Below are 25,823 nucleotides of genomic sequence, written 5' to 3' on the forward strand. Positions count from 1 at the left end.
GACCCCAAAAAGCAAATCCCTTGGTATTCGGATGCCCGATAAATAAAAAAAAAACCAAAAAATAAAGAAAAGAAAAGAGAAAATTACCAGCAGCGTGCGATTGATCAGCGGAGGAGTAGGAGGAGGAGGTGGAGGTGCAGACATGGTTAATCAATGAGCTGTTGCGTTGGACTGGACTGCGTTGGACGGGATTGCGTTGGATTGGACTCTTAGCCCTAACCGCAATGGAAGGTCAGCCTTTCATCTCCCCCACTTTCTCTCTGTACTTGTCAAATTTGACTGTTTCGTTTCCTCTTTGTCAACTCTAGGTTTTCTGTGTTAGAGTTTCTTATTAATTCAGTGTTTTTTGTGCTCAATTTTGAATTTTGATTAAATTCAAGAGCTTAATTTTGTATTTTTAAAGTGAATTCAAGAGCTTGTTCCCCAAAAGGAAGTAAAATTAATGTCCCCAGCTGAGTTTTTGGTGGATAAGTTATGGGTTTCATTGCACAATGACCCTGATTCTGTGACTGTAAAATTTATGATATAAATTGAATGTCTAAAGGCATTGGGTGATTTGTTCACATTGTCATTGTTGCAACTGCACTGCTCCAGAAGTTGGTGGAATTACGACGGCGCTGCCGGTAGGGACTAGTATGATTTCCATTTCAAGATTGTATTTTTCTAAAATTTTCCATATCTGTAATTTTTTTGTGGAGTATATTGGATGGGTGAAGGGGCACAATGGGTGATGAGAATTTTTTTCATGTGAAATGTTTAGATTAATGAATTCGCACGTTTGATCATTTGATTGGTGTCTTCTAATCTGACTTAGTGGTGATCATGTTTATGATTCTCTTGTTTAAACAATTGGTTCCTATTGTATCTAATTTGTTATGGAAAAAAATGATCCAAATGAATACGTGGATGGGATGTACTTGGCACATTATTGTCACCGCAATTGGTTGCAAAAGAGCCAATAGCTTAGATGCATAATAGAGAGACAATTATTTGTTGGGCAGATTTGGAACCATGCAAGTCTGATGTTGGAGGAGGACATGGCTAAATGAGGAAAGGTATTGCTTTTGGTGGAACTTGGGGATAGAATAGTGGAAGAAGATTAAATGTAAAACTAGTTGGAAAATGAAATACAGCATACTCGATAAAGTCAGCAAGGATAAAAATTAGGAGAGTGGTGTGAGAGTAGGGCCCAAGGAGTCACAACCATGAGGGAATGCATTACGTGTATCATATAAGGATGACCAAGAATGAAAAACAGAAACAAAGAATAATATATATATAAGGTACAGCATTTGACCAGAAAAAGCTATGGAGTGCAAACACGGATTTTAATAGGATGCAAAAACTCTTATTAGTTTTTGATTTGTTGGATTTATGATCAATTTTATTTCTATAGTTCTCCGCTCATCATTAATAAAGCTTTTGGGATTCTTATAAAAGTGATAGAAAAAGGTAGAGAACCACTGATGATCAAATTTTGATAACTGCACAGCTTTTCTATCATTTTTAAAGTCGATCAGTAGCAATTGTGTCAGTTCATTGGTATATATTAATTGTGTGGATGCACTTGTGAAGAAATAGTGCACAAACACACACGTGTAGATTCATGTGCATATTCTTGTTTAGAATCTCATTTAGCTGATCAACATTATTATACTTTATTTGGCAGGTGTGTCCCCAGACCAGGAATCAGTTGGGTCTGGAACAAAGAGGTCTAGCGCATCATCTGGCAGTAGGTCTCGTAACTGCAAGGAGTTTCTTCATAGATTTGTAGATAGTGGCATGCTTACTGCACAACTGGAAGACTGGTTTGAATCTATATCCAGTGAATCAGAACCAAAGAAACCGGCCTTTGATGTGCCTTTTGAGATGATAGAACTTCAAAAGTTTGACTATGCATTGGAAGGGATTTCATTTCAGCAGGTGATTAGGATGCCCAATTCCGTTTACACTTCAACATCTGATGCTGTTGAAGCAACTGCTTATCTTGCCCTTGAAGATTTTTTACATGCTGGTGCAAAGGGATTGTGGGAAGCATTCTGGAATCAGGATGGACCCATGCCTTTTTCTGTTGCTTGTCTATACAATGAAAACTTAAAATTCTACCAGGCTGAGAAGGCAGTTGCGGATGGTAAGCTTGGAGGTCTTTGTGCTACTGGTTTATTGCTTACAAACCCTAGACATCCCCGTGGGAGGTGGGATCATATTCTTGAACTGTCTCTTTTAAGGCCTGATATCAGAAACTTTTCCATGGATAGTGACAGGCAGCTTTCTCTATCTGTTTTAGGCGAGGCCCTTTTCTATGCTATCCGTGTACTATTATCAAGAAGCTTGAGCAGAATGAACTACTCTCAGAGTTCAAACTCTGTGTTTATTCTTCTTGTTGATTCTCAGTATGGTGGGGTAGTAAAGGTTGAAGGAGATGTAAATAAGATGGTGTTTGATGCCAATAATGTTTACGAATGTGCTGCTGAATGGATTACAAATCATTCTAGGATTGCAGTCTCGTCGATTGATAGGATCTGGAACAAGGTTGGAAATGCCAACTGGGGAGACGTTGGTGCCTTACAGGTACTTTTCGCTACCTTCCATTGTATCGTGCAATTTGCTGGATTTCCCAAGCACTCGATAGAGGATTTAGCTGCTGATCATGGTCCTCGCCTCCAAGCAAGAAGGACTGAGAGGCAGTTGGGGAATTCCCGGGCGAATGGAAATGGTTTATATCGGTTCCAGCAGCGCAGTGTATCCCCTGAAATCGTTGAAGTTCACGATGATTCTGCTAAAATTGAGACCGAACAGTTAATGAAGCTAGAAGTAGGATCTGTATTATGGTTGGAGGATTCTAACTGGCAAAAGGGTTACCATATCAGTCAACTCTTTTATAATAATGAACATCCATATTACATTGCATCTCCCGTTGAAGAACCTCAGAGAAGTTTCTTTCTATATGTTGGTTCTCATCCTTCCCAGCTGGAGCCCGCGTGGGAGGATATGAATCTGTGGTATCAAGTTCAGAGGCAGATGAAAATATTGACTATTATGAAACAGAAAGGTCTATCTAGCAAGTATCTACCTCAGTTAAGTGCTTCTGGCAGGATTATTCACCCTGGTCAGTGTCAGAAACCCAGCTCGGGTGGAAACTGTGATCACCCCTGGTGTGGCACTCCGATTCTTGTGACCAGCCCAGTTGGTGAAACAGTGGCTCATATGATAAGCGAGGCCAGATTTGGTATGGAGGACACGATCAGGTGTTGCCATGATTGCTTATCTGCACTTTCAACTGCCGCTTCTGCAGGAATTCGCCATGGAGACATCAGGCCTGAGAATGTGATTTGTGTCAGGTCTGCCGAGAAGCAACCTTATTTTGTTCTTATTGGTTGGGGACGTGCTATTCTTGACGATAGGGACCGCCCTGCAATGAACCTTCATTTCTCTTCAACTTATGCTCTCCAGGAGGGAAAGCTATGCTCAGCTTCAGATGCAGAGAGCCTTGTTTACATGCTTTATATTTCCTGTGGTGGGGTTTTACCTGATCTTGATTCGGTTGAGGGGGCACTGCAGTGGAGAGAGACTTCTTGGTCCAGGAGATTAATTCAGCAGAAGTTAGGTGAGGCCTCAACTGTGTTGAAAGCATTTGCCGATTATGTTGATAGTCTATGTGGGACACCATATCCCATGGACCATGATATATGGCTAAGAAGGTTGAGGAGAAACATTAATGAGGATGATTCTGGGAAGGAAATTGATACATCGGGGTAAGACGTTTTTTCAAGGGCCACTGCATTAGGAGTGATACCTTGTTATCTGGATCACAAACCGTTCCTGGCTGCAATGACATGAAATTTTGTAAGAAGTTTTTTTATACATGATGTCGATTGTCCAATGTGATGATCATCTGGAGTCTATTGCTTGGAAGTTGGAACAGAATATTCATGTAAAAGGACGGAGATATACGTTGGAACAGAATGTGATGTTTACGCTGTTCCTTGCTCTGGAACCTATTTTGGGACTGCTTCATGGATTCTGCGCAGGTGAGCATCGTTTTTCACGAAATTTCTGAGCTTTTAGGGTTAGTGTGTTCGTGGCGGACCTCAGGATTTAAAAATTGTATGGATATGTTTGCATACAGCTCCCTAGTAACAGTAGGGGATCGAAAAAATCATTGATTTCTCGACTCCTGAAGAATTTTTGTTAAAGAATATTTGCTGTATTTATTACCATTCCTTTGTAAAGAGATAGATTCAAAGTTGCCTGGAATATTTTCGAATGCTAAGGTTCCAGTGGACTGAAGTATTCCATTGTGTCCAGGGCATCACCCTTTTGTGTAAATGTATTAGTCTTTTAAGTGTGTATTGAAAAGTCATTTTAATGCAATTATCTGGTCTTTTGGTCTTCCTCTAGTTTCCACTATTGGCGTTGGTCGAGGCTATCAAAATTATTGGTGGTGGTACTTTTTTCAATGTTGGAAGATGTCTCAAGTTCGAATTGACCCATCCGCTGATTAAAAAAAAGGTGGATGGGTGGACATTCAAGGGAGCTTGTGATCCCAAACACAAGATGAAGGTAAAGAGAGGCCAAAGCGTCGGGTGTGAAGTTTGTTTCTCAATAAATATGCTTGAAGGAGATCTCAGAGTAATTTAACCAAATGGTGGATGTCTCATAATTGTCCGGGTTTAGGCGCAACGCAGATTATGGTTGCCTAACACTGTTTCCTCTCCACTTGGGTGGTTGAAAACATGCCGGAAGTAATAAAGGGTATTCGACAACATGTTGCTGAAATTTACACCAAGCATTAAACCCTGATGTTCGGGCCAAGTTGACTAAGACAATGTAGTTTATTTTTGCACTTGGATGTCTCATAATCTGCACTTAACAAACGTTAAATCCTGATTTACGAAGTACGAAAATTTTGTAGTTTATTTTTTTTTTAAGAAAAAAAGATGTTCTTTGTTGTCAATTCCCGGTAAGGTAAAACTGGAAAATCGAAAAATAACACTTTCAACAGCTATAGCTGGGATCAAAGTAACGATAAGTTGCAACAAAAATAAGACCGAATGAAACAGCTGAAAATTGCAGACACCGATCTCGTCTGCTAATGTAAGGATGCAGAATCGACGAAAATGGACGGGATTAGATCGGATTGGATGAAATCCCGAAAAGGCAGCGACGAAGATTCATTTACGTACATGGCTCCCTGGAAAATTATGAATCCTGATTCAGAGAAAGTGAAGTAAATTAGATTATAGCATTAGCATCTGGACAGCAATGAGATGAATATCGAAAGAGTAAAATGTGCACTTAGAGAAAAACCGATCATTTGCGGAATTAGGAAAACGCTTTCTTCCTACTTTCGTTTCTATCCAATGCTCTTTCCACGATATATGTTCATGGTTCAAAGTTTCTACCTTGCATGGTTACAACATTTTGAGAAATTATGACACACGGTTCTGTTTCTGCGAACTGCAGAGGTTTCGCTGTCCCAAGATTATATGAATGTCAGGTTCAAATCTGTCTGCTCCTACAAGAACTATGTAGCACAACAGAATGATTTGTAGAACGTCTAAGTTGACAGCTAATGACCAATGTTTCGAGAGGAAAATTATATCTTCATGTTACGGTTTTTACCATTCTCTACACCTCACGAATCCAACAAAGTTTAAGCGAAATGATGCAACTCGAAACTGATAATACCATATGCCACAACAGAACATCTTAAAGCCAACAAGCCATACCAATATGACGAAAGAGAGCGAGAGAGATACATACCTTGAAGTTTTTTATGTGATTCCTTCGTTCACTAGGCTGCATTGGAGTGTCTATCCTTACCCCCTACATTTCGGCGTCTCCAGTATTGGAAGAATTGAAGTAGTATCTAAACTACATTAAGGTACAAGAATTTCAGATTGTTCAAGATATTGCTTGTTCTGCAAGAAAAAATTTCCAACGTTCGAAGGAAACTACAATAACAAATCTTTCCAGTATGTGAATGCACTTTACTATTTAACAAGTACCAAAGTATGCTATGCTCGAAGAAACATATGAAATAGTGACGATATAAAAAGGATACAAAAATATCCAGAAGCATGCATCCTCCAGCATCCACCAGCCACGCAAGATTAGGACTGATTTTTGACCACTCCATGCTGTTCACCAAAATGCTACACAACAAAGAACCACGACCATTAGTAAAACAGATAAAAATAACACTCGAAACATCCCACGTTGTGGTAAGAAAATACGCCATTTACTTTCAAACTTACGCTAAGGTAAATGGCTGTAAATCAAAAGGCCAAACAGTAGTAAAAGAACCATAAAAGTTTAAGCAATAGTCACCTTGCGACGTAAGCTGCATTTCCAACAACAGCAAAGATGAACATAAAAGGATTAAGCCCCTGCATATTGTACAGAAAAATTATCTCTCTCATTGATACTCATTTCAATAATAAGGGAATATTTGGTATTACATATATATTTGTTGACAAAGAGGGTCGTCTTACTAGAGTATGATTAGACCTTAAAGTATATTAGTTTTACAAAATTCACATAACGAATTAACCCACAAAGTCCTAATTCTGATAAAAACTAAAACAAAATACAAATAACCCCTAAACTTGAGCTTATGTCTAACACAAACACAGATTAACTTTCTTTTTCCATCCATTATTAACTACAACAATGAAGGCGAAAATGCTTACGTCAACATTCCCCTTGCGGATCTGCAAAAAAATTGATCAAGAACCAGAAGTTAACATTGCTCAGACAACTGAGACAGAAGGCAAATGCCCATATTCTATAATAAAGGGTACTACTCACGAAAGAAATTGACTACTTCTAAGGGTACTACTCACATTTAAGTAAATTTGGGGAAACCGTCCACCAATGTAAATAACTGCCATTCCCCAACCAAGGAAAGTTCCTATCCCACTGCTATGTTTAGTACCCATTTCTCGCAACAGCCCACTATTTCCCTGAAATTCAAATGGCGTTTCACCAGAAAAGAACAAACTCAAAAGTTGAGAACAATAATGATGACGATGATCGGATAATGATGATAAAAGATATTCCAACTCTTTTACCCAACATTCCAACTAATAGGCCACTTATCCAATAGCTTAAACGTTAAGAGGCAACTGAAAGCGAAAACTGGTTAACGGTAAACACTAGTGGTCTGCGCAACAAGAATACTGCTGCCCAACCAGTTTTATATATAGAATCTTAAGAGTAATAAAAGTGAAGTAAACTAATACTTTGGAATGTCAACTACCTGCAACAGCCTTCTTCCTACTTGCATCACTACTCCTCGATTTGGATTATCAACACTTAAATCAACTGATCGTTGATTAAAAGTGCAAAAGAGGGTCATTAGCGAGACCTAAAGTAGAAGAGACAAAAGTTTACATCGTAAGATCAAGTGCTAGAACAACAGAATATAATTATACAATCAGCAATGTAGAGCTCACCACACACAGGGTAGTCTTGACATTACTAGATGGTGCAGATTGTGTAGATGCAAGTGCACCAAGCAAGGGCTCTTCATTTGGATTTCGATTACGATTAAATGGAAGAGTTGTTCTTTGTGCTGCATGAAATCCTTCTGAAGGGGTGTGACTCCTTGATAAAGATCTTGCCGATCTGATGAATTTCCAAGAAAACAGATATCCAATTACATGATCACGATTGTCAACAACGAAAATTAGATAGATCACTGCACTGTGCAGATTTAAAATTCTGTCAAAAACCATCTGATTATAGTTTCAGACGTTCTGCAAAAATGTTACCAACTATTTCAGCTAGCAACATTTTGTTTCACGATTTCAAGCTTATATATGTAGCAAGGGTGAGCAACTGATCAAAAGCTCTATTACAAAAATCAGAGAGGAATGAATATCTCCAAGTCTCGAGCACAAGCAGTCAAAAGGCATACACGAGTTATTGAATGACGCAAATTAAAATTGATCTGCGACTATCCAGAACAGTAATTTTTCTGTCAACGGCTGGTATCTGCATTTTTAGGCAGAACCATGTTTTGGCTGAAATTTAACAAAGGACACACACTTGAGAAAATGCATATAGAACTTTGGTGATCCAATCGAATTCTTCATCAGTTAAATTATAAAAAGCAAGACTGTAAGAGAATAATTGATAATAATTTGTCAATGAGAACGGAAAAATCAATTACATGTAGTATGATTCTCGTCTGGGAGAAAAATTGGGACAAAGAATGGGTGAACTCCATTCATTTCCTGCAGTGGGGGTGTCAATCACATTAACCCTGCCACTAGCTTTTCCTGGAACCTCAGCCGGATTAGTCTTGGAACCCTAAATTACAGATAAGTGCATTAGAGGTATTCACTTGCTTTTGATATAAGCATTATGCATACTCTATGTATGACTGTAAAAGGGAAAAAAGAAACCTAAAGCAGCAAGTAGTTCAATAAGCAAATGCAACGGTTATAAGTAAATTACGTGCTCCAGTTATATGATACTGTTTTATACTTCAGGGACTAGGAGATATTCAAGTCGCTCTGAGACGAACTTGAATATCTCTCTAATCCCTAAGTTATAAACTTGAAATTGAACTTGAAATAAAACATGCATGAGTGTCTAAAGAGTAAAGACTATGCACATTATATAAGAGGAGGCGAGGACATAGAATCTAACCTTTTTCTGTCTCAAATTATTAAGACGAGGATATATGTAACCATAGTATATGGTCTGTACAGAAAGAACTAATGTGGTTGCTAAATACAACTGCATACCAAGAAAACAGAGAAAGATCGCATCAACTTATTTGTTAATGACATGAAGTAAATTTAAATAGAAAAACCTATGTTGTTTAGATATCAAAGTGCAGCTTGAGTCAACATTCTTACAATTGCTGTGTAGTACTGTGTTGGAAGCTGCATAAGCAAGTATACAAAGGCAGTTAGTCACCAATAATTTTTCCTCGTGAAAGAAATGTTTATCCAAAAACGGCGTATCTTAAACTGAGATTATGACCATAACATCTTGGGGAAGCAATAAAACAAAAAACAAAAAAACCTAATAAGCATCATGGTCAAAATTTGTGAGCAACCCTACTCTTACTTGTACATAAAAACAGAATTTATATATGGAACATGGATCAAGATAAAGAGCACATTCCCAAAACTCCTCCGGGCACAAAATCTGTAAGGGTCGGATGCATCCAGTCCACCTCCTCTCCAAGCACATTCCAAAAAGCCCTCCTATTCCTTTCCACCCATATAACCCAAAGAATTTTCCATCATACAACATTTCCAGAGCTAGAACCTTTTTCTTTCCCCCCCAAAATATAAACTTCTCAAATAAGCGTGCATTACACAACGCCACAAGTGATCTATACTATAAGCATACTTCCTACACATACAACAACAATGGGAAGGAAAACAAAATGTCGTCTTCTTTGAAGCCATGTCACAAGTATAGGTCTTCCCATCAGCAATTAACGAAACTAACACTCTTACATTAGGGGTTAACTTAGCCTTCTATATTACGATGATTTGAACTGAGAGAGACTAAAGGAGACATGTCTGCCGCAATGTACTAACAAATACTGGAGACATGTCTCCTCTGCAAATGCGCTTTGGTCATAAAGTTGACACAAAATCATCACGAATCATACATTTACACGCAAACAATAAATAAAAGCTAAAAACCTTAAACAAAGTTTCGAAAGCTATGAAAACAATGAAACAGTAAACGACACTCACAGTAGCTGGTTCTAACAGGCAGCCGAAAAGGTTAAACAGGTCCCTGCAAAAGAATTTGATATAAAATTAGTTACAGGTCCAAATAAAAGATTGAAATTCCAGTTTGAAATCGAAAAGAATGATCCAACACGTTTCAAAAATTCAACACAAATCGTCAAGAACAAATGTATTGGTGAGAGTGAGATACTCTTTGGACTTTTCCAAAGCAATTAATCTTACATCAATATCAAAAGTGCAAGGACGTCCGAAGGCGAAAATCGTAGAAAAACACAGAGCATGTATGTCATTTGGCCAAAGAAATAAACAAGAACTTCAAGATTGCACTGGATTATAGTTTGGCAAAAGCGCTTATAACTCAAGTAGTCAAAAATATTTATGCATGCAACCGAGTTTTCATGTTCCAAAAATATCAAATGACATTGACGTAACTATTAAACAGATGTATGTTAGGCTAGTTGGTTAGGGCACGGTACTCCGACTCTTAAATCCGACACCCTAAATCCATTTTCCGTAAATTAGAGTAGATTAGAATATTACCCGATAATCCAAGTGATCAAGAAAGCAAGAGAGAGGCCGTGACTGCATTTGGCCTTGTAGTTGGTGATGATTTGGGGAACCTCAGCGACACCCCAACTGAGTACGCTGATTACACCCAGCGCCAACGACATGCCGTCCTTCACGCTGCAGACTTCGAACTCCAAGTACTTCCTCCCCCATTCCCAGCAATGCTCGCCCACTACTCCTCCCATTCCCACTCCCAATGGGATTGTTGAGCTCCCCAGCAATCCCATTCCCTCTCTCTCTCCTCTTCGCTTCTCTCTCTCACTTCCCTACGTGTGTATGAGTTGTTCTATAGAGTGGGAGAGAGAGAGAGTGTTTATATATAAGAAGGAGAGAGATTATATATTAGAAGTTAAAATTTTAATTTAGAGAAAAAAAGAGAGTAAACAATGGTCCCTAAACATTGATCTTATTCCACTCAACTCTCGAAATTTTAAATTTGGTTTTGGTTTTGATCCCCGATAATTTTTTTTAAGAGTCATTTTGGTTTTGATTCTTAATTAACCTAATTGTTAGACTGAAACCTTGTTTGTTTAAATATTTTAATCCAGGTCCTTAGCATCATTTAAAAGATTTAACTCATGCATTTATGCATTTAATTTCCCACAAATTACGAAATTTAAACAAATTTAAATAATATTTTTAAAATATAATAAATACTTAAAAATAAATATTAGAGCAATATTATTCTTCACAAACTTATAGGAAGAAAATAATGTACCCACATAATTATTAACATATTTTTAAAAATAACTACTTATATAGTTTAAAACATAAAATAAATACATATAATTAGTATGGGTACATTTAACAAAATTAAAAATGGGTACAAATACAAAAAAAGACTTTAAAAAATATGGGCACAAAAAGAAATTAATATATGGGTAGAAGTTAAAACTGAAAAGAAAATTGGTACAAATTAAAAAAGGTTTGCAAATTAAAAATGGGTACAAACTAAAAATAAAAATATATGATAAAAATTTAGCCATAAATATGAATATACCAAATGTAACATTTCTAACACTAAATGACTATATTTAGAAATAAAAAAATATTTTGTTATTGAAATAATTAATGACGTTTATTAAAACCTAAGGACATTGATCAAAATTTGAAAAGAAACATGGTTTTAATCAATTGAGTAGCAAAAAGAGGGATAAAAACCTAATTTCTCCTTCTTTTGTTTAATTTGGGTCAATGTCTTCCTAACCGTCAATATGTAACAACCAATTTTAAGGGCCTTATACGTCAACGAAATACTCTATTAACAAAGAAAATTAGTAAACATTTGGAGTTTTGATACTTGATTTACAAGAAAAGGGCACATTTGAACCAAACTCAAAGACTCGTACTTTACAATATTGACAAAAATAACCCTAAATTTGATGGCAGATAACTTCACACGAAACATCGGGAGAACATTGACACGGATTAAGAGTTTAAAGAGAATAAAACTAAATTAAAAGTTTAGAGGTGAAATTGAAATGTGTATAATTTGGTGCCATTCATAAAGTTTACTTTTCGAATTCTAAGGATATTCTTGAATAATCACACACTAAAAACGTTGTTATTAATTGGCAGACAAAAACCAGAATCCAAAGTTTATGGCAATCTTTATTTGCTTTTTTCTTTATTTAAAATGAGATTATTTGTGGGGCTCGTCGAACTTTAATGATCTAAATTGTCTACTTTTTAAATCTTTATTTGTAGATTATCATGGTAAAAAATCAATTCATTCCGAAACCATTTACTCATTTGATTGACATAATGAAATTTCAATGTTTCTTTAAACATAGGGCTCGTCAACTTCTTTAAACTCAATTACATAGTCAAATATTTATGATTTGGCTAATATTTTGCAATAATAATCTATAAAGTACAATTTAAAAAATAAACGATTCAGATCGTTGAAGCTGAGTGGACTTCATTTTTTATCAAAAACTAGAGTTCCCATTGAATAAAGAGCTTGTATATAATATACCTTTCTCTTTCAAATAATTGTGTCAGGTTTGCCACTTATGGAAATAATTAAAAGTCTAATCACTCGAAAATAAAGGGAAGAATCAAGTGGTTCTATGCGGGTCATATTCTTGTCCCGCTTAACTATTAAAATTGATTTGTTTATATTTAAATATATAAATGATTTTCGAATCAATTGATTATTTGTATGAATGATTATCAGATAAAGATTAAGTAATTACATGATTTCGATTATAAATTTTAAATGGTTAATATAAATTATTTGTAAAAACTGAGATGTATAATATCGGTATCGGTAGAATTATCGATATGCACATTTATGGAAATATCAATAGATCTATTGATCTTGATTTTCTTTGATGAAAATGATGGAAATTTATTCATATGGATATTTAAACTGATAAGTTGAAAATATCGACAAAATCTATCAATTTTTTCCGAGATGGAATTTAGACTTCATCTCCTTTCCATATGTTTTTTTAATTTTTCCGATTTTTCAAACATCGGACATATGTGCATTTTTTGGTAAATGCAAATATTAATTTTGTAGGAATTATTATTTATTTTCCTTTTTGGTTTTTAGTGTTTGTTTGACTAGAGAAGCTCAAGGCCGTTTAACCCAGAAAATGTGGAACAAATTTGATGAACTTTTTTTTCACCATGTAAAAGTTTTTTTTTTTTTTTTTCCAAGAAGCGATAGTTTTTTTTGTCCCTAAGAACAATCAAGTACAAGAGGTGCCAAATGGATAAATTATATCCAATGATCAATTTTTTTGATCTGAAGATAATTTAAACACAACGTAAATAATTATAAAACCCTTATACAGTCACACACAAAACCACAAGAATCAAGAGTCTTGAGATAAATTTATCACAAAGACGGCAATGCCTCACGTAAAGTCATCGCAAACAAGGAGGCTACACAAATTGCTATTGCGACACAAACAAATTGCCGAAGCAATACAAAATCTACTACATACCTAAGAAAACGAAACTAAACCGATGACGTGTCCACAAAGGAGATGTTTTACATAGGTGTGGGTAGCAGGGCATAAGAGTAAAGTGCCCTTGCTAAAGCCGCGAATCACTTACCACGTGAAAAGTTGGAAGCTAAAAGCATAGCAGATAGCGTTATGGGCAGAAAGTGGATTCTCCGAAGCCACTACGCGTTTTGGCCACTTCAAATTTGTCTAATCATACAGATACATGAGTTGTGTTACAGTATGTTGTTCACGCATGCGTAGAAGATTAAAACCATCTTCAAATAAAATGTCAAATTTTAAACTTGAAATTTAAATTTGAAGATTTACGTGGTATTTTGGCATCTTTTAAACTTTTGATCTCCAACCGATATTTCAAATTTTAAACATAAAATAATAATTCATATGTATTTTCTTTACATTGAGAATGAAAAGAAACAAAATGATAATGCTTTAAACCAATAAAAAAAATTAATAAAAAGCATTTAATAATTAATTAAAAAAATCCAAAGGTGCTATCAAATTTGGCAGCATGGGGGAGAGATGTCAATCCATGTCATGCCACATCAGATTTTGCTTCTCGGTTGGAAAATATTAATGCTATTTTTTGTTACCGTTATTGCTGATTTGGACATTTTGACATCTCATTTGGAGATGCTCTAAGAAGAGCACACATAGTTCAATTCGAATCAAATTTAACCTCAAACTACAATCAAACCAATCAACCGTTCAACGATGTAATTTAGTTCGATTTGAGTTAAAATGAGAGAATAAACCGAATCACTATTGGGCGGTTTGGTTCAAGGGGTTCGATTATCTAGGTCCAAAACTAGGAGAGAGGATCCTGAAGATCCTTCAATCATATCCGTTCATCATATATCATGTGGTTAGTTTTTATCAGATACTGTTTGTATTCAATTTTAAATAAAAAAATTTACAATGATTTCTGATCGCACGATGTTCGTTTAGAGGATCCCCATCGGCATGGATCCTCCTGGCAAAACTAGTCTAGTCCAAGAAGGTAATCAAGGCAGCACCAGTGCAAAGCAAAAGGAAAACGAAAACGAAAGAACACGTCCAATCAGACTGATGCATGGGACAAGAATATTGAAAGCAAAAATGCAATGATAGGAGGTTGGGAGTGGGATGGCAGGATTGAAACGACACAAAGTTGATCCCAAATTTGAAACCCTATTCCGAATCCGAGCACGAAGCCAAACGAAACTTCCGACCTGAGGAAAGTGTAGTAAACCGCAAATGCGGCAAAATACGAGCCATCGGTTGTTGCTCGTAATCTCTCCAACTGAAGCTAAGTTGAGGAAGGAAACCTCACACACGGGAATCCTCGGAGAATAACGAAGAAGTATGAAGGCAGCAGACAAAGACGGTGTAAGTTGTAACCTGGCAGTACAGTTCTAAGTTCAGCTTTGTCCCAATCCACAGCGACACTCGAGCAAAGAATTAGACAACAAAAAACCAATGGAGATATAGCACTTTACAGGATCGATATAAAGAAGTAAAACCTGTAGCAACCGCATCCACGAGAGAACCCGCAGTCATCACTTCAAACTTGGAAGCAACTAACATTTCTGGAGTCAACCAACAGAATGATGCAAATGCTATCATGCTCATAAATGAGGTAGAAGAGGGCCATTTTCACATATAAAAGAAGGAATGAGAAGAGTACATCGTGCGGATAACATAATAAAATCAACCCTGGTAGAGACCAAAGAAGTCAAGTGAAAATAAAAACAAATGGTGGAAGGCTTCAATAATATTATCCATGTAAGGGCAGGAAGAAGGTTGTATAACCTAAACCAAATGCTGATCCTACAGGAGTACTAAAACAGTGGTTTACATTTGGAGACCTGGTTCCATTGTCTGGACTGATGGGGCTGTAACTACAGCCAGACTCAGGTCAGGAGGGACGGAATCAGACTTTTCACGGATCTCCCGGTACTCTTGACAAATGGCACACAGATGGCAGAAAAAATGAGTGACAAAGTCTCCACACGGCGCTTCCTACAAAATTCATAGACAAGCATTATTCCTCCACAGCATGGCATTCCAACTATTCTGACAGAAACCCTAGGTTATATGATAAGCCCTAGTGGAGTAATAAAATAAACTTAAGCAGTTGTCACACAAAAAGTTTCGAGTAGTTCATGACCTCCCCCAAACATATTATATCAAAGTAATCAAAATTATGTTCCGCCATTGAGCCCTATATAAAGTCACATTCCCTTACCACACAAATGATAATTACATCTTTCCTTTGATGATAATATAATCCCGCATCAGCAACTTGAAGCCTTGCATGACAAATGAAGAACCATTTATTTTATTTTTTATCCTGTAGTGGTAAGCCTTACATATTGTGCTGCATAGGCATGAATTGCCACTTGGTTTTGCAAACCAATATGTCAGGCCCAATGGCTACAATAATCATCCATATTTTTGGTAACCATTTCTATTTCTCAAACCGTCAAAAGCATATTGAAACTCAGATAAAGTAAAACAAAAATCAAGAAGGAACCGAGAGAATAAAAACACAAAATTAAAACTTTTCTACTCTTAACAGTTAACAGACTTTAAGACTGTAAAATTGATAATCAATGTTATACCTGAAGATTATACTTTGTTCTTAGGGCACTGCGGTAGCCACAAGCATAACATGCAACAAAGCATCCCGGTATGCCCAAAAACAGACCCTCCGTCAATAAGCAGCAGACAGTATTAACCAGTGCCCACAAAATAAAATGAGTCATGCATGATCCTAATAATGTCCCAGAACCCAGAAATTCTGCATTCTTTCCGAACAGAAAGCAAGGACAAAACAGACCTACACAACCTGTAAAAAAAAAAAAAACAAATCAGCAATTAGATGGTCGTTATTGTTTTGAAAGTCATAATCGGAGACATGATGGATGAAACTCCTCCTACTGTTACGAACATATATAGCAAGCGTTGGTACCTATCCTCTGCCCATGTACCTCCTCTAACGTCTTAAGAACATTATCATCTATTTATTCACCACTAACAACACAGAGTAGATACCAGCAGCCCATGCTTTACCTCACACCAGACTAGATATCACGTCTTTAAAATGAGATTTAAAGTACTTCGTAATATATCAATCTTTATCCAAATTTTGTTCAAGGGGGCATTCTATTAATGTACACTTCATAACTTGAGTCATTCTAATCCTATAATGACTCCTACAGTTCTCGTCAAGTTTTATCGGATAATATATTATTGTTTGATCTTAAAAAATATCTGGGCACACTTACCTGCCAAAAATTCAGATATTGCATACCAGTCACGAATTCAGACTAAAAAGAGGTCCTCCACATAACGAAGAGGTACTCGAGTACATTAACGCATAAAAACTAAGAGCTGAGCATATGGTATTGTATGGGGTTAGTTGAGAACGAGCTACTTTTCGTTTTCCCTACTCAAGATGCACCTTCTTAATTTTTCCTCCAGATAAATCAAGGTCACAAGGCAAAAAATAGCGTACAGCTCTGCATATCGTCACAGCATGCGCAGATTCCAGAAGACCATTGTTTGGGCCCATCACCGCTGCTTTGCTGCATGGGAGTGTCTTCACTGTGCAAAACAATCGCTGATTCAGAATCCGACATTCCCAACGGAACATAAGCAGGTGGAGCATAGCTGCTTTGGCCCTTCATCTTTTTCTCCAGTGACACAAATGATCTGTACCCAGTACCCCAAAGTATTAGAAACCAAAAAATAGATTATCTGAGTCAAGGAATGTGCTAAACAGACCACATTTGCAATCCCATATATATGTCAACAAGTCACAAAAACTCTTCTATTAAGAAGTATCCAACAAACACAAAACTGAAACAAACACAATGTGAGGGAGATAAATGTTCTGGCCGGGCAACGCTGCTCACAATATTTACGAGGTAAGTGATTTCCGCACACCCTTTTCCTCCGTGCACGCAGAATCAAGTTCATTTCTGTCCTTTGTATGGAGTAAAATGGGCGACGCCAAGCCAACAAGGCTCCCTGCTTTGGGAGGGTCAGGGGAGGGGAGATGTCTGTCGTACGCAGCCTTACTTTGCTTTGCAAAGAGGCTGTTTCCATGATTTGAACCCGTTACATTTTGGTCACAAAGAAACAACATTTCCGTTGCGCCAAATCTCGTGAAAATCATTTCCCTTCGTACAATTAGCAACTACTTTTCAAATGCTAAAATTGAAACTAAGAGTAACAAATTCGACACATAAATCAATCATCACAGAGAATAATCGGATTTCGAGCACAAAATTTGAGATTCAGGCATCGGTTTCAGAGAAGAAATCAACAAAAATAACACAAACAAAAACTAAAGAAGTAAGATTTTACCGTAAAAATCTAGTAAATGAAAATCGAAAGCGAGACAATTTATGAAAAAATAAACACAAATCGGAAAACAAGATTCATACCGCGTACGCCGGTTCGCCGGTGGTGGAGGAGATGAACAATCCGACTATTCGGTTCCGTTCCGTCGTTGGGAAAGTGAAAAATGACGAGAGCTAACCGCGTCCGAGTCGATTGGGGGAGAAGAGGGACCTTTGCGTTGGTTAGATTACCTTTTGACCTTTTGATCAAAAGAAAGATTACCTTTTGATCTTTGAATAAATTTTAATTACAGTTTGCAACCTCGTAGTTTGAGGCTTGTAACTCTTTGGCCCCTATGTTTTAAAAATGAGAAAATTTGAAATAGGTTCAATTTTATAGACTACATTTTGAAATAGGTCTAATTTTTAGTTACTTTGAACCCATTTCAAAAAACTCCTTTTAAAATTTGGGAAAAGTCACTTTCATGGTTACAACTTGGTACATTGGTCCCTTTGTTTGTCAGTAAATCTTGAATGTTAGGTTTCGCTTTTAGATAAAATTATAACAATCGTCTTTTGTCTTGAATCCAATTAGAGAAAGTTCCTCAACTAAAAATTCGTGATTATTAATCTCTTAATTATAACTATTAATTCCTTAACTTATCAAAATGTTCAGTTATTGTTCTTTTTGTCAACTCCGTCAGAACTTCTGTCAAAGTGAGCCGCGGTGAAATGACCATTGTTACAATTGAGTTAAAATTGAGGGACCATTGTTCTAATTGGGTTAAAGTTGAAAGACTACTTCTCCAATTAAATTGAAGTTGAAGGATTATTGCTACAATTTTCTCATTTGATTTTCCATATTTTCCCATTATCTAGCCTCACGTATGTGATAAGTTATTCGTTTTGACAAAATTGATGAAAAAGATCAAAGTTGTACGTTTTGATATGTTAAGGAATCAATGATCATGAATTTTTAGTTGATAAATCATTACTCTAATTGGATTAAAGTTAAGAAGTCATTGCTACAATTTCCTCTTGCTTTTAATATAAAAATTTCACAATACATTATCATTATGAATTCGATAACTTGTTAAGCATAAGCTGAAATTCATGTGATAAAAAGTAAACTCGATAAATTTTAAAGCAGTTATAATCATTTGACGAATGCAGAGAAATATGGTATTAACAATTTGTAACTTTTAAAAAAAAAAAATTCCCCATATTTTGAAAGGTATGGATTAATGTGTTACAACACCAATCCATGGGAGTGCAAAGCATAATTAATCACTTTCTTCACCAAATCATGTTTTAAAATTTTAACGACTTGGTGTATTTAATTGATATTGCAACTTAATATAGACAAGGAAATGTGAAATCCGAATACAATAATCACGAGCTGATGGTTCAGTGGTAAATGACGAATTGCGAGGTTTTTTTTCAAATTAAAAACTAGAGGTCTTGGGTTCAAATAAAAAACTAGAGGTCTTAGGTTCGAAACTCGTTGTTTTCGACTTCTGAAAGGAATGAATAACCGTGGTTTGGCACATGTTGTCCCCTCTTTAATTAAGAAAAACTAATGAAATGACCTAAAAACTTTTAACGATAAGAACAGAATAAAAGGTAAAATGAATAGTAATAGGATTGAATTTGTAGTGTAAAAATATGATTTTCGTTTCCCCTTAATTAAACCTTTATCTAAGTTCGGCAGGGTATAATGGGGAAAGTGGTATTTTCACCTGAAAAATCAAGAGAAAACTAATGAAAAGGGTTTGAAAACTTTGAATTTTAATGATAAAGACAAAATAAAAAGTAAAGTAAATATTACCATGATTGACTTTTGAGTGTAAAAATATGATTTTTCGTTAAAATGAACAGTACAATGTCTAAAACTTCCAAAATTCAATTGCGAACTGCAAAGCATGAAGAAAAAGAAGCGGCTTTGGCGATGCCACGACGTTGAATAACCCAACCCTTCATTCTCCAAGACTAAACGCATTGATAAACCCTAACTCCTCAATGCCTAATTCCCAATTCCCAATTCCCAATTCCAATCAACAAATTGAAATCCTAATTACGAAAGGGACGATCGTTCGGTCGAGATAATCTATCAAATAACGAAATTATGGATCACTACAAGGTATTGGGGCTGACGAGGAACGCGAGCAAAGCCGAAATCAAGGAAGCGTTCAGGAAGCTAGCGGTGAAGCTGCACCCAGACAAGCATTCCGCTTCCCCCAAGGCGGAGAGAGACAGCGCCACCGTCCGATTCAAGCAGGTCTCCGAGGCCTACCAGGTCCTCACCGACGATCGCAAGCGCGCTGACTACAATTTCCAGAGCTCTCGCCGCCCCCACAACAATTACAATACCTACACTCGCAGTTACGGTTATGGATACAGTAGAAGTAATACTTACAGTTACAGAAGAGGAGGTGGCGGTTCTGGAGCCGCCAACAGAGCTTCCTCCGCCTTTGAGAATTTACTCCGATATGTCACGACCCGCGCTTTCCTTCTCAATGTCTCTGTAGCAGGGTAAGATAAACTATCTCACATCTCACTTGTCTGTAAATTTCCTTGGTTGATTTTTACCTTCATTTGGATTTGGGTTCACTTTCCTGTTACTGTTAATTGCTTAATTGCTGAACATGTTGCAATTACCTGACTTGTTATGGAAGTTAGGGTTAGCTGCATTTTTTCGATTCGGTTCATGTTCACGGGTTAAGCTCAATGTTAGATGTTGGCTAACTTGGCCTGCTGTTTTCGATTCTAGTTACTTCGATGATGTAAAAAACATACATTTTACCTGATGATGTGAACATGGAATTACATTTAGCGTGCCCCTTTCGGAATTTGGATAATCAATGTAGGATGTTGGGTAAATTCTCTCTTTGGAAATGGTTCATTGGTGTATGAATTTTATGCAGGGCTTTCTTAGGTGGCATGGCAGTTGTTAATTTGGGCTGGGATGCCTTCTGGAAGATGCATAATAATGAGGTATGTTGCTCTTTAGTTTCCTTCTTCACCCTGGACTTTTGTATCTCAGTTCACGCTTTCACTAATTTTTGCTTATATAATCCTGTGGGTGGATCCGTCGTTTGTATGTTTATAGAAATTGAGCCTAAAATTATCTTGAGGCTGTAAATATTTGGAATTATTATATGATTTCTTTGGGCAAAGCTATGTGATTCCTTCCTAGAAACTGAAGAAAGTTTGATTATTGTCATTTAGAGTGCTTTTTATGTACTGTTGTGTAATTTAAAATACAAATGTCAAAAGTAAAACTAGAGATACGCACGAATATAATTTTCTAATATGAGCTCCAGCCCAGCATCGAATGACTCCTTTTTTAGTGACATGTTTGAGCTGCTTTAGGCTGATTTGATTTTAGACCTCGTCTTGTTGAGACCAGAGATGTCTGTGGGAAGTTTGTTGTTCTTTTCTATCCTGAATTCTAAATCCCTTTTTTCTTCATTGAGGAATGTCATGTGATGGTCGTATAACTTAGAATGAATCTTTCCAACATTGTGTCACTTACATGCTTTTCCTTTTCATTCAGAAATCATTTGAAGAAGCCATGAGATCTGTTCGAAAAGCCAAATCACATACAGAGAAACAGTCGGAGCCAGGCACCAAAGTCCCTAGCTAACCTTTTGCTAATTGTACTTACATGTCCTCTTGCTCAAATCACCACAGTTACGTGCAAATAAAATCAGAGTTCTTACCAGTTTTTGAGGACAAAGTATGTCTCATTCAAAGTATTTGTATAATCTATATATGCTTGATTCATTATTGTTTGTTCCTCTCAACTATTACGTATTTTGTTCGTGTAGATAGATTACAATTATTGGAACACTTCAATGGCGGTTCTGTATCATATATAGAAATCTTTTACTGATGTATCATTGTTGCATAAACCAAAGTGCTTTTCTACTAGTACAGATAAAACCAAAGTTCTTGTTAGTTTCTGATGATCAAGTGTGTAACTTTTAAGGTGGTTGTGTGATATATCTATGCTTGATATATTGTCTCCTATTTTCATTTTTACTCTTCGCTGTTGAATTTTTTTCCGTTTATCTTTAGCTCGTACCCATTTTTATTTGGTTGTAGCTTGTTAAGTCATTACAATTGTGTGAGGATTGGTGGATCAGTGATATAGATAGAGAGGGGAAATTCTGTATGCTTGGGAATTTTAGCCGAAGTTGAAAGATGGCGGAGGTGGATGATAATTGTAGTTTATTGAGTGAAGGCGGAAAACTGTCAAATGCGGAGACAAATTAAATTGATAGAGCATATGACCAACAGTTGAAGTGATTCTTAATTTAGGTAAATTCTATTTGTGATAGTTCTGGTTTGCAGGAATTGTGGAGTTTACATGCACAAGCCAACAGGGCCCAGGAAATTGCCATTGGATTCTTCTACAGCAGTGCCTTCGTTCAGCAATTGATGCTCGAACAATTCTGGAAGTGAAGTTAGTCATCGGAATGAGCCAAAGTATGACGGACATAACCCGTAATATTTTGACGTCTATATTGGCGATGGGTGCTATCAGGTACATGTCTTTTACCTTACGTTTATTTGTTTGGCTTGATTAACATGAAAGTTCGGTCTTGTGTTTGTAAAAGAAAGTGTCCATTATGTTGTTTTTTAAACTCCATCTTTCATAAACTAAACCCTAACCTGATTGCCGGAAACATCATGGCAAATATAACCCGTTAACACGAATTTCCACTGTAAAGGTCTACTACAATCATTTCTCGATAACATTTTGCTGCATCGTATAACTAACAAGTGATACATATACTATGCACGTACAGGATTAGGAATATATTTGTGCTCATATCAGATAGAAGGAAACCCTAGCAATCCATCATCCCAATGTTGGGGATTCAACGGGACATAATCGAACAAGTATATCATCAACGACCACTGCACAAGGTTGGTTCTACTGTGCCTGTCCATTTGCCTCCGATTGAGTTTCATCTCCACCGCCCTCAGTTTGCTCATCAGAATTCGCCCTTGGCTCTGCTACAAGCTGCCCGACCTTGTCATATTTTTCGATGAATTTCTCTTCCCAATCCTGTAATATGCCAAGTTCATCAGGGCCGAGACCTTCGAGGTTGCCGTTTATGTCTTGGGGTTTAAAAGACAGAAGAGCCAGCGCTCTGCTAACTTCCCTTCCAGCAAACATGGCGTACGGTCCACCTGGTCCGTAAAAGTTCCTGCATTGCATGTTGTATTGTAAGATGCATCAAATTATGATTTTAATTTGCACCGAAATTTGAGCAACCAATATGGCCGCTAAATTTTGAACAAATTGTAGTTTAGAAACTCAAATTTGAAGTCCATAAAATTTGTCCGAGTTTGACAAAGGAAAGTGATTTTCACGCGTCATTTTATCCTCGTGCACTCCTTCCCTTTCTTACGCCTTAGAATTCGAGTCAATCAAGGCGGAATCAACATGAACAAAATGAGGAGTGCAGATGACATAAAGCGGGTATACAAATTGAGAAATTCTTCAGTATGTCGAGAATATAATCCAGTATAACAAGTGTTATAAAACAATTAATTCGAATTTTATTCTAAGTTTTTAACCAATTGTATTATTATATTTAGTATACCGAGTTGTGTTTCCAACACTAAAAAATCTCTCTTAAAAATCACTCTCTGTTGACAAAATGCATATCCTTGGTCATTGACGTTAATTCTATAAGAAATTTTACCAAAATTAAGCACATGTTGTCACCTGTTTAATGGTAACATATGTATAGTTGCATAATTTACTAAAAAGAGGTTCGATAACTATTTTGTTTTTATTGTTTTTATTTTAGTGATGTTATGTACACACTCAATTTTTTTCTCACATACCGTGTCAATTTTCAATCGTCAAATTGAACGAGTTGAAGAACATTAGAACATCTTCAAAGGAGATGTCAATAGATAAATATTAAATATTAATGTGATTGACAATGTCAAATTTTCTCTTTTTCTAATCGATATATTTTTTTATTTTAAATTATATTTGTAAGATTCATTTTAAAAAGAAATCAATTAAAATAAAATTTCAAAATCTATAATTGATGCATTCATGTTACTCATATAATAAAATAATTAAAAATTATTTAACATCACTTTTTCTCATATATCTATCAGTTGTAGGTTGTTCTTTCCTTCAAATTTGATTACATAATATTCCGATGGACAAAAATTAAGAAAAAAAATGTAAAAAGTAAAAATGAGATTTGAATAGCAATATTTTTTTGGATAAATTAGAATTAAATGCCTCATTTTAGATTTTTCTATATTAAACATATGTTACTTTTCAACTTTTGATTAAAGTGCTTTTACTTTTAATTAAACTTTATATTCCAGGTATATTTTTAATTCAAGTATTTTATAAATTCTTTTAAATCCATTTCTATGTAAAAAAAATGCACTCAATAATATTCATTAATTTATTGTTATTTTTATGGAATCTTATTCCTTCCTCAATTTAAGAATTTAATTATATCTACTGGGTTCAAGATTAATTCGATGAAATATAGTTTTTCCAATTTCCAACTCATCATTTTATATAGATTATAAAAAAAAAAAAGAGTCGTCTATAATTAAAATTGAGATGTAGTTTTTTGGGTTACAAAACTTACACATAACATATCATAAGCTTTGTACGTACCAAAATAAGGATAATACAACGTACTAATAACTTGATATGTACTAAATAAAGAATTGCATAACGTATCAAAAGTAATATTTTATAACGTATCAAAATACTAATACGCACCTAGATTAAATTTATATAACGTACCAATAATGTACCAAATAATTGGTACGTTATATTTAATATATGTGCATGTTATATTTCATAATTGTATATTAATAAGATGTTTATGTGTTTTTAGAATTTAAAACAACAAATTGTTTGAATAAGAAAAATTCATTTTGAACAAATTATGATAGGATAAGATAGGATGTTTGTATTGATTTTAGAATATTTATGATATTATTTTTTGAACTAGTTGGTTAATTAAATACAATAAAAATTATAATTTTTAATTAAAAATTAGTACAAGAATGTTGGATTAAAGTTCAAAAGTTATAAATATTTGATTAAAAAAATTCAAATTTGAGACATTTATGTCAAAATGCCTCTACTTTTTTTCCTGGAAAATTTCAATTATGTGAAAATCAAAGAAGGGAAGAGAAGCAGGAAAAGTACCTGGAGGAAGAGACGTCGTAGATCCGAGCTCTGATGGCAACAAGCAGCGGCTTATTCGGGTTAGACCCGCCGTACTCTCTCAGCTGCTCCTCCGTCATATCTCCCATTTGTACCGACGAGCCCTTCGCCGGCCCCGTGGAATTGAAGTATTTATTCACAAAATTGGATTTGGAATAAGAATCGACGGTGTTGATGGTGGCCGCCACCGGAGGCTTGTTGAAGTCTTCGGGATCCACAAACATGCCGGTGACTATTCTGTAGACCACGATCATCATCCCGGCGATCGTGAAGAAGGCCGTCGGTGACAGCCCCGTGTACCGCCATATCTCCTCCATCACTGCTCTGTATATTCCTTCCATTTCTCTCTCCCTACTCTCTCTCTCTCTCTCTCCTTCTCCTTTCTACTTGTAATTTGTGAGTGATTCCTGTTCCAACTTTTCTTTTGGGGTCAATTTACTACAACTTCACCAACCAATTTCAGTCTCACCTACCTACTCCTGTATTTTTTTTTTCTTTAGTTTAATTTTTTTAGGAATTCTGCTTCTTTTTTTTTTGTGAGAATTATAGGATTCATGAATCATGTTCGTTTATCGTTTGATTATAAATTATTTAAATTTTTTTATTTAAATAAAAAACAAACCTCATGAAATTTGATCACCCAATAAACGATCATATTTCACAAATTCCTAGAACATTCACAACAAAAATTTCGAAGAAAATGTTAAACTTTTTAGTATAGTGAACCTTATTTCAACGAAAATTTTGCTTTTTTATAATAAAAAAAAAATCATGATTCGAGAGTCGTAAAACAACGGCTTTGTAATTCTCTCATAAAAAAACAAACGGCGGCTTTGTAAAGGAAAACTAAGTCTGCTTGCAATCTTCCAAATTGGAAAGGGATCGTTTTCGGATTTTTTCTATCAAATTCACTCAATTAATTAATTCGGATTTTTGTTGATAAAAAAAATAATTAATTCAGATTTTTAAAATTTGATCTAACGATTAC

The 25,823-nt window shown here is 35.8% G+C and overlaps 5 protein-coding genes across 6 annotated transcripts; 2 read left to right on the plus strand and 3 right to left on the minus strand.

Annotated features, from left to right (window-relative positions):
• On the plus strand, positions 1 to 4,347 carry LOC137744988 (uncharacterized). The gene is made up of 2 exons (XM_068484827.1): positions 1 to 231; positions 1,670 to 4,347. Exons 1-2 carry the CDS (start codon positions 225 to 227, stop codon positions 3,757 to 3,759), a joined length of 2,097 nt encoding a protein of 698 aa, XP_068340928.1. The 5' UTR covers positions 1 to 224; the 3' UTR covers positions 3,760 to 4,347.
• A 722-nt stretch (positions 4,348 to 5,069) lies between these two features.
• On the minus strand, positions 5,070 to 10,556 carry LOC137744599 (vacuolar arginine/histidine antiporter stm1-like). Its single transcript, XM_068484373.1, has 11 exons — positions 10,269 to 10,556; positions 9,732 to 9,774; positions 8,874 to 8,900; positions 7,461 to 7,742; positions 7,265 to 7,372; positions 6,849 to 6,968; positions 6,696 to 6,716; positions 6,334 to 6,392; positions 6,068 to 6,158; positions 5,767 to 5,872; positions 5,070 to 5,211 (listed from the first exon to the last, which is right to left on the minus strand). Exons 1-10 carry the CDS (start codon positions 10,520 to 10,522, stop codon positions 5,798 to 5,800), a joined length of 1,080 nt encoding a protein of 359 aa, XP_068340474.1. The 5' UTR covers positions 10,523 to 10,556; the 3' UTR covers positions 5,070 to 5,211; positions 5,767 to 5,797.
• A 4,331-nt stretch (positions 10,557 to 14,887) lies between these two features.
• Positions 14,888 to 17,865, minus strand: LOC137744990 (protein PLANT CADMIUM RESISTANCE 10-like). The gene is made up of 4 exons (XM_068484829.1): positions 17,707 to 17,865; positions 16,773 to 16,969; positions 15,877 to 16,103; positions 14,888 to 15,274 (listed from the first exon to the last, which is right to left on the minus strand). The coding sequence occupies exons 2-4, from the start codon at positions 16,942 to 16,944 to the stop codon at positions 15,107 to 15,109; spliced, it is 567 nt and encodes a 188-aa protein (XP_068340930.1). The 5' UTR covers positions 16,945 to 16,969; positions 17,707 to 17,865; the 3' UTR covers positions 14,888 to 15,106.
• Positions 17,866 to 19,521: 1,656 nt separating this feature from the next.
• Positions 19,522 to 22,552, plus strand: LOC137744917 (chaperone protein dnaJ 72-like). Of its 2 annotated transcripts, XR_011069637.1 has the most exons (5): positions 19,522 to 20,133; positions 20,526 to 20,595; positions 21,158 to 21,340; positions 21,958 to 22,150; positions 22,416 to 22,552. XR_011069637.1 is itself a non-coding variant. In XM_068484733.1 (3 exons), the coding sequence occupies exons 1-3, from the start codon at positions 19,727 to 19,729 to the stop codon at positions 21,245 to 21,247; spliced, it is 567 nt and encodes a 188-aa protein (XP_068340834.1). In that variant the 5' UTR covers positions 19,522 to 19,726; the 3' UTR covers positions 21,248 to 21,561. The 2 variants fall into 2 exon arrangements, 1 of the variants encoding a protein (XP_068340834.1); XM_068484733.1 differs by lacking the exons at positions 21,958 to 22,150; positions 22,416 to 22,552 and having other exon boundaries at positions 21,158 to 21,561.
• Positions 22,297 to 25,312, minus strand: LOC137744916 (membrane steroid-binding protein 2-like). The gene is made up of 2 exons (XM_068484731.1): positions 24,818 to 25,312; positions 22,297 to 22,820 (listed from the first exon to the last, which is right to left on the minus strand). Exons 1-2 carry the CDS (start codon positions 25,174 to 25,176, stop codon positions 22,544 to 22,546), a joined length of 636 nt encoding a protein of 211 aa, XP_068340832.1. The 5' UTR covers positions 25,177 to 25,312; the 3' UTR covers positions 22,297 to 22,543.
• Between the last annotated feature and the right edge of the window lie 511 nt (positions 25,313 to 25,823).

The sequence above is a fragment of the Pyrus communis genome, chromosome 9, assembly GCF_963583255.1.
Source record: "Pyrus communis chromosome 9, drPyrComm1.1, whole genome shotgun sequence".
In the NCBI taxonomy this organism is placed as follows: domain Eukaryota; kingdom Viridiplantae; phylum Streptophyta; class Magnoliopsida; order Rosales; family Rosaceae; genus Pyrus; species Pyrus communis.